A 9,345-nucleotide genomic window follows, 5' to 3' on the forward strand; every position below is an offset into this window, starting at 1 on the left:
AAAAAAAATTGTAACCCAAGGAGGCCACTAAACTGACTGAAAATGTTTGTTTTCTTCTATTTATCTTTTAAACATTGTTGGAAGTAACAATGTAAGTAAAAGTATCTGTGTGTGTTTAATATTAAGAGTATTTAGTTTTCAATAATAATTCATTATTTATTTTATTAAAATAACATTTAAAATTACTCAAATTTTTGAGTAATTTTAAATGTTGACTATCTAAGATTTTGATTTGCTAAGTTAACTTAAAAATTTTGGATATCTATATGTTTAAAAACCAATTTTTTTCTATCATGCAAAGCTTATTGCAGTTTAAGATTGTCCAATTTTTTTTTTCTTTTTTCTTTTGCAGGTTCAGAAATTATCCAAAGGAGAAGTGCTGATGGTTAACATTGGTTCTTTATCAACAGGGGGAAGAGTAGTGGCTGTAAGAGCTGATTTGGCTAAAATTACTTTAACAACTCCAGTTTGTACAGAAATAGGTGAAAAAATAGCCCTTAGTAGAAGAGTTGAAAAACATTGGAGGTAAGATATTTTTATAATAATAATGATATAAAATTTACAAGAAAATTAATTTAAACAAAGAATTAAACACTATTTTTGATAAGAAAATGTATATGTTGTAGCCATATGTTGAAATTTGCATTTTGAGTGCTAGCACATTCAGTAATAGACATATATTTCAGAATCTGTCTGGTTTTTCTGGTCATTTCTTCAAATGCTAACCTGGTTTCTGCAGATGTTGAAATAGGTTTATATTTCGGCATCTGTCTAAAAAACTATGTATTTCCTGTAATGGCTAACAGCTTATTAGCAAATGGTATAAAATGAAACAAGGGATAGTTTTTGCACTTTTATATGTTATAACTTTTTTGAATTTGAATTTTGTTAAAAATATATCTTTTTAATAAATTTATATTATTTTGAGTATAGTAAAATAATTTTAGTAAATAATTATTTTTTGTAAATCTAATAACACAGAAAATAATATATAAATTATTTTACATTTTGAATTAAATATTTAATGTCTGTAATATATATATATATATGAAATATAGTATAGGAGCAACTTAAAATTGCTAATACTTTTTATTCAAAGAAAAAGTTCCAAAATATTTTGAGTGTATTTGATCAGATTTGTATTCGTGAACTTCTTGATAGCCATTGTTAATGAATTTGCATTTACTTGAATATTTTATTCAAGTAAATGCAAAATGTTGAGAGTCATAAAATTTCATCTCCTCTTGTTGATAAATTGAGCTTTGCTTGTGGAATTTTATCTTATTGACACAAGCCGTGCAAAAAATACAATCTGCATGAAGTGTGACTACAGTTGATCTACAGGATTGTCAAATATCCCAAACAAATTGTTTATTTGAAGAACTTGTGGTTAGAATCAATAAAGCAATGTAGTCAAATGGCATTTTTGATAGATTATATGTTGACAATTGCATTTTTTTCTACCTTTATAATTGTCATGCTTTGCATATAGCTTTTAGCTCAATAGGATTTGCATGTTAGATATACGATGTCCATTACATTTTTCTTTTACACTAAATCAACCTTAATAAGTTTACTAATGGTGGTACCACCATTGTAGCAACACACTTACTGTAAAGCCATGCAAGACATACTACAATCCATGTAATACAGAGATGTTTGATTGCATTTATATAGTAGTGTGTGTTTATTCATGCTTGTAAATGGAGTGAACTACTGCATGTTCTTTGTAAGCACCCAAAATCCCATTTTAAGTCTATGGTAGAGTTTTTTCCATGATATTCCTTAAGGATACAGTTTGAACAGAATTTCAAATAGCTTACAACATTCACTGATTTGGACTTGATGTCCATACCAAATTTGGCCATGATCAGTCAAACAGTTTTGGGGAGGTTATTTAAATCTAATGATATTTGAATGAAAGAAATGAGCTAAGTGAATAAAGTGAGTGATGCTCAAATAATAATAGATGTTTCATTTTAAAAATATATATGCAGTAAAACCCCTCTCAATTAACCATGACTCTTCATTATTCGAGGTAAACCTGGAAGTGAATAAGCTACTTTTCTTATAATATACAGACATCCTTCAACTTATGATGTTTCAACCTATGATGGCCAATGTGAGTGAAGCAGAAACATAAAAACTGTTAGAATTTGAATTCAAGCCATTTGCATCTTATAGCATCTCCATCCAGCAACTAATATTCCACCATCTCCTTTAATTTTTTTTTTTTTTTGTTGTTGTTTTATAATAAAATTTCATTGCATACTTTTCTGGTAGATGTCATGATATTTGAAAGATTACTGTATTTAACATTAGCATAATATACTTTTGCACATTGTTTTATTTCATTCATTCTTTCTTTCCTTTTTTCTGTACACTTTATGATACAATATGCAATGCTATGTGCTGTATTACGTTTCATATAGCCTTTTTTTTTTATTGATTTACTGTATTTATTTTTGACATATGATGTTTTTTCAGAACATAATCCCATTTAAAACCCAAAATTTGACTGTACTGTAGTACTTTACCTTTTTTTTCTTTTTTTTTTTCCTATGATTACTAAGATTTTTCAAGCCCACTATGGATTGGTTTGACAAGACCCATAATGAGGGCAGAAAAGTGGCAAAGGACAGACAGAACACAGCATATTTCGGACAAGCCACCCAATTCATTTTCCATAATGATGCAGTCATATCAGCATCATTTTTCATAATGTTGCTGATATTGATTGATTGTAGAATATTGCAACAAAGGAAGAGGAGTCTGTCTTTATGAAACAAACTTTAAAGAATTTTTTAAGGAAGAGTTTAAAACAATAACATGTATCACAAACTGATTTGTTTCTGTTATCTTTTATTATTTAACTTTAATGTGAGACAAATCATTTATGTTAAAATGTAACTACAGTAATACACATTTTTATTCTTAAATCTATTATACATACATATTAGCGGTATAGTATATGATGTAAAAAAGTTTTTCTTATGTACGATTAAATTCACTGAATATATATAAAGAGATTTAAGATGATCTATAAAAATCTTTTATATTTGTAATTTTTAATCCAAAATGGCATTGGCCATTCATTTTATTTCAGTTTTCAGTTGTCAGAGAGAGAATTGTCAGTTCACATTACTTTAGATAATTTGAGTTTGAGTTTTACTGTATTTTATTAACAGCTTAGAGCCATTTAAAATATTTATATATTAAGAATAATACATTAGAAAAAGTTGCAAAATAAAAACATAAAAATAAGTATTTATAAAGGTATCAAACTGATTTTTTACTTTTAATATATATTATCTTTAACCTAATCATAATAAATATGTAAGTTTAATTTTTTTTTTTTTAATAATACTGACTGAAACTGAAAATATTTGATGTTGGAATTAAACTAATAATAGGTTAATTAACATACTAAATCAGATTATTAAAACAAATCATGGCAAATCCTAACTTAATATCATCAGTTGGTTTTTGGAAACGGTGACATTAAGCAAAATGACATATAAAACCAATTTTAATCCAGGCTAATTGATATAAGCAAGATGTAATTCAGTTAATATTATTATTAGTGGATTGTGTTTGTATCTTCCAACATTTATTTTTCACCTTGAAGAATCAGTTTTATTGTTCCTAAAAGAAATTCAACAGTAATAATTGTAAATGATTAAAAATGTACTTCTTTCCTCAATGACATTATAACAAAATGATGTTAAATGAAACTTGCTGTATTTAAACTACAAATAGTATTTAAATTTTTGAATTTTTAATAGAAAATTAATTTTCTAATTTATAAGTTTTATTATAAGTAAATTTCAAATAAATTTGATATAATCTGATATTTATTTGGATAAAAAAAACTCTCTCTCTCTCTCTCTTTATACCAGAAAAAATTCTTAAGGAAATAATTAATCTAGGACAATGTTGGTAACCCCATTTAGCACACTAGAAGAGAGTGATGTTATCAATATAAATTGTGACCTGATGATAGAGAAAATACTAATCAAGTTGTACAATACATCTGGTTCTGTTGTTTGAAGGAAAAAACTGATAAAATATTTAATTTTCTTCATTTTCAAATTTGAATTAAACTATTTAGAAATATATTCTTTTGGAAATGCATTTTAAATTTAATTCAAGTTTCAATTCTTATCTAATTATGTTAAAATATATATAATTTAAAGATAAGAACAAAAATAATTTATAGTCTTCTTAATATATCCTTCTCATCTACATTGAAACACAATAAAAAACATTAGAAGAGTTGATTTTTTCCAGCATGAAACAGTAAAGCATGGCAGTTGGGTGTCAGAATTTTGTAAAAATTATATAACAGTAAAAAATTGCAGGTTAATGGATTCTGTCTTGTAGGTATGAGAATGATACACTAAGAAGACTATTTGTTTTCATATTGTTTATATTTTTAAATAATTTTGAATGAAAATTAAATACACCCTTGACTTACAGCTTGTATTTCAATCACAATCTAATAAAAATAAATAAATAGTGATTATATTTAAATATGTAAAAAAATTACAACCTAAAATTGTCTAGGAGTTACTGATAATAAATCTATTGCTATGTGATCAGTCATCCATTAGATAAAGTCTTTGGCAAATAATTTGTTCGTAACCAATTGTTATATTAGCAATTTGCAAGCATTTTGTTGTTTCTGAAGTAATTTGCATATAATTGAATGCTTGGTGATTAATTGACAACAAGATCATCATTAAGAAGGTGATGAATCATTCCATTAATCATTTTTTTTAACATTATATATTTTAAATTTTGAATAATTAATGTCAAACTTCACTAAAATAAAATGATGATAACAAGATTATTATATTGATTTATAATGCTTTTTGATTGTTTTTTAATCTTTTAATACAAAAAAAATTTATTTAAAATTATAAATATAATTTATAATCATTATATAAACTTGCTTTGTAAGTTTTTAATTTAGATTTTGATTTAACATTGATGACGATCACAATAATTGAGTATTAAATTGGCAATATTATTTACTGTAGTCTGTACATACAATTATTTTTTATTTAGGAAACTATGTCATTTATATATGACATAGGATATAACTGGTTGAATACATTAATAAATGTCATGATAATTTATTATTCATATCATTTCTGGTTTAAAACTTGTCTTCCTAATTATCAATGTATGAAAGTTGAAACCAAATATAAGATAAATATATTTAATTTTTTTTTAATTGGAAATCCACTGTTAGAAGACTGGTTTGCTCAGGAATATTGGATAATGTTTCTAGGAATTCTGATCCACAGATCATGACTCCCATGAACTTTGCCTGAGTTATATACGGCATTTCATATATATTAATCTTTTCTGTATATATTGAGTAATGCTAGTTTTTTTAAAATTTTCTCTTAAATTGATCCAAGGAACAGCTTGACTGCAACTTCAATTTGTGTAATATAATTAATTTCCAAGAAAATGCAGCGTATATTTGGACTGTGTTTAAATAGTAGTTTTAACTGGTTTTATTTACATATCAAATTTGTCACAAGTAATTCTTAATTCTCTAAAATGTAAAATGTATATCAGAATAATTAAATTGATAAATAATGATTTGTAATTAATTAAGATTAGTTATAACTGTTCAAATGTTTATTCTTGTTATACATGTTTTTGGTCTTCTATATTTTAATTACTATATTCAAAACCAGAGGGAGCCACCTAAAAAGACGTTTTAATTTATCATAGTACTGCTTTTCTGTAATTACATATTATTTGAATTACAAAAAAGGCAAACCTAAATTAATTTTATCTTTTATGATTTTTAATAATGTTTATATTTGAAATATATTATAAATATTTTGTTTTTTTTCTGGTTTTTCTCAATAACATTAAAAAAAAAAAATACTTTTGATATTTTCCTAACAAACAAATTTTTAGTTAAATATATATTTTAGTAATAAAATTTCTTTTTATAAATGGATAAAATCAGTTGTTGATTTTCTCTGAAAGGTAACTTAAGGCAATGAGAATATGTTTTAATTTTCATATGACTTTGTATGGCATTAATGAATATGATTATTTTGACAGCTTGCATTAATTTAACCAAACAGATTACTACTTTTAATATTAAAACCAATATTTAAAATTTATAAGTCACTTTTTAATGCACTTATTTTAAATGCTATCTAATATAACTTTAATTTATTTGTTCATAAATGAATATTTTCTAACAAGCAGAATCTTTAATTCTTTCTAAATATAATTACTTTTCCTGTCGAAATATAAAATATAACAGTAAATATAAAATAATTGTATTTAGTAATATTTAACAAAATATCAATTAGTTTGATAGTTTAAGTGTAAAAAGTAATGTAATTATCATTTACAGTCATCAATAATTCTTTTTCCTTGTGCAAATTACTTTTGTAGTTTCAAATTCATGAAGCTTATCGTCTTAAATATAATCTATCATTCATAGGAAAAAAACAAAGTTGCCTTCAAGTGAATAGATCACATCTTAATACATGTGATCCTATCAGCTTATTCCAATTAAAATGAAAGAAAAAATAACAAAGAAATTTATTTAATCATTGTTATCTCTTGTATTTTTTAAAATAAATGTAGTTAAAATAATGTATGGATTATTTAAAATTTGAAAGTTTAAAAATTTTTTCTGATGTTAATGCAGCAGTAGAGACAATGATGAAAGTTATATCAATCATGAGAAATGAATAATAGCAAAAAAATATAACTTCATTAACATAATTTTGATCAGGCTATCATTATAGATAAAATCATGATATATATCAAATTATAAGTTATGATCATTGTTAAGAGAAGTCAAATGTTTCTTCGGACAAATCTATTTGATGGAGTTAATATTTATCAGGTCAAATGCATTAAAATGAACTTATTTAAAATATTTTATTTAGATTTTTTACTGCTATAATTTAGATATTTTTGAACACTTTATTTATAAAAAGGTTTTTAAATTTCAGATTGATCGGATGGGGTGAAATTCGTCGTGGAGCAACTATCAAACCGTCAACATAGAAAATATTTTTCCAGAAATTAAATTATCTCTGAAAGGTATTAAGAAAAACATTTGTAAACACAAAGATTTTGAATGAAATAAATTGGTGTGTCATGTCCATTCACATTGTTACTTTTTTAAAAAAAGGATGTTTAGAATAAAGAAAATGCTAAAAAATAGTTTGTTTTGGAATTTTAAAATAGTTTCTTGTTAAATTTTATTAAGGTGGAAGATAATGCACAATATTTTTCTTATCAGCGCTGCTCTCGATACTTTCATAAACAAAACTGTCATGATTTATCTTTAGCAAATCAAATATTATCTAAGACTGGTAAGTCCATAGTCTGATTTAGATAAGCAAGAAATTTAAGTTTACTTTTAAAATTTGAAAGCAATTAATTAAGATGATGTAGGCCATTGTGAAGTGATTAGTAAAGCACATAGTTATTTTCCTTTGAGAAGGAAGATGCCGACAAAGGAGAATCGGCCGTCGGCTACTTTCAAAGATTTTGATAAGCAAAAGAATCAAACCTCCACTTTACATGGGCTTGAGCAAACAATAAATATAACCTTAAAAGTACTACAAGTAGATAAAATAGAATTGATATTGCACTGCTATGGAGCCACTACATTTTTTCAAAAGTTGTTTATCAAAGATAAAGATGAGGAAAAATGAAACAGTTCCCAGAATCTGTAGTCCATTTTTACTCTAAGATTGATGGTAAACTAGTTGGAAGATGTAAAAAGTGGCTAGAAAGAAAATTGACAGTTTAATGTCTCCATAAAAAGTGGTGGTACATGATGGGCTAAGTAATAAATAATGTACTGGCCAGTGTATATCAAACAGTTGTAACAATATGAAGTTAATAAAATTTTATTTTTGTTTATTATATACAACTTTGTTTTTAATAATTGAAACTTCGATTTTAAAATATTTTAAATGGGGTTAAAAAAAAAACTTTCAAGAATGAAAACTAAATGTTAATGTGCTGGAATGACATTCATTCAGTCATACATCTTTGTGATCTGAGAATCATTTATTTTAATCAATCATTAATGCTTGACATAAACTATTACAACCCAAGTTTCCAAACTAAAAGCTTAAAGTATTTTTATTATTATTATTTTCATTATTATTATATTATAGAACGTTAGTGAAATATTTAAAAAACAAAACGATATTAATGATACAAACTAGTTTGTTATGTCAGTCAAATTGACAATATATTAGATTGGTGCTGGACACGCATAGAATATGCAGTTATTCCAATGGTTCCTCCTTTATATTACATGAACGATTAATCATCTACACGAACAAAATAACAATGACAGTTATCGTCCAATCTGCTTGTAGTTCTTGTAATCTCTTGTATCTTTTTGTTCAACAGGCGGTATGTTTCATGGCCCACTGACCTTCGGAGGGAGAGAGTTTTTGGTGATCTTAAGTGGATCTCTTGACTTGTTCCAAATTGAGATGGTATCCATTTTAGAAAAGGTCAGTGGACTTAAAAAAAAATTAAAAGATTTCATTTATCTGCTTTTTCTTTTCGGCATTTTAACCTTGAAAGCTCGTGAGATACCGAGAAGGTGGTATAGATCACGTTTAATTCTTTAGAAGTTCAGTAGACTGGTTAACTAGGGTCTGAAATTAGATCTATTATCTTGCTAAGTACTTGGCATTGTCACATCCCAACGAATAGGTAACGAGTTGAAATGGAACAATTAGAAAAAGAGGCGCGAACTTAAACAAAACCTTTATTCTCTCGAAATTAGCTCATATAAGAAATGTTTTTGACATTCGTAGAGCCTGGAGGCCCATTATTCGTAATATCCCATTAGACATTTTAATAGATGAGGTTTATCCGGATGGCAAACTTGTTATTACTGGGAAGGAGCGATCATGCCTTCGTTCCTATCGCTCTCGGAGGTAGTATTCTGGGAACCGACTTAACCCTTGAACCGCCAGACCACAAAGGTAAATAACAATCCTTGATTAGTAGGGATGGGCCTGTAAGGCTCCGCAACCGAAATGGGGATTCCGCTATCAGAAAACAAACAGTGCACTCTCCTGTTCGTATCTATCATATAGCGGACTCCGGTTGCCCCCTTAAATCAACAACTTATATAAACACGGTAGATAATTTATAGCGTCGAAAGTATTCTCCCAGTAAAAATAATTCAAATATGGCGCGTGTTTGCCCTTTTTGCATTCCGCTCCTCTATTATAGAAAAAAATGAGCGTTGCAGCGATCTCATCTGACTAGACAGACATCAATGTCTCCAACTAGACACTAATAACTATAATC

At 26.5% G+C, this 9,345-nt stretch overlaps 1 protein-coding gene across 1 annotated transcript in view; it reads left to right on the plus strand.

Moving 5' to 3' along the window:
• The window catches only part of LOC111632828 (eukaryotic translation initiation factor 2 subunit 3, Y-linked-like), a 16,822-nt gene extending 9,588 nt beyond the window's left edge, over nucleotides 1–7,234 (plus strand). The window contains exons 7-8 of the mRNA XM_023377358.1: nucleotides 353–525; nucleotides 7,005–7,234. Of these exons, the coding sequence (XP_023233126.1) occupies nucleotides 353–525; nucleotides 7,005–7,059 (228 nt within the window). The 3' untranslated portion in view covers nucleotides 7,060–7,234. The remainder of the gene's footprint in view (nucleotides 1–352; nucleotides 526–7,004) is intronic.
• Nucleotides 7,235–9,345: the final 2,111 nt, after the last annotated feature.

The sequence above is a fragment of the Centruroides sculpturatus genome, unplaced genomic scaffold, assembly GCF_000671375.1.
Source record: "Centruroides sculpturatus isolate CEXI.00-Female unplaced genomic scaffold, Cexi_2.0 scaffold41, whole genome shotgun sequence".
Lineage (NCBI taxonomy): Eukaryota > Metazoa > Arthropoda > Arachnida > Scorpiones > Buthidae > Centruroides > Centruroides sculpturatus.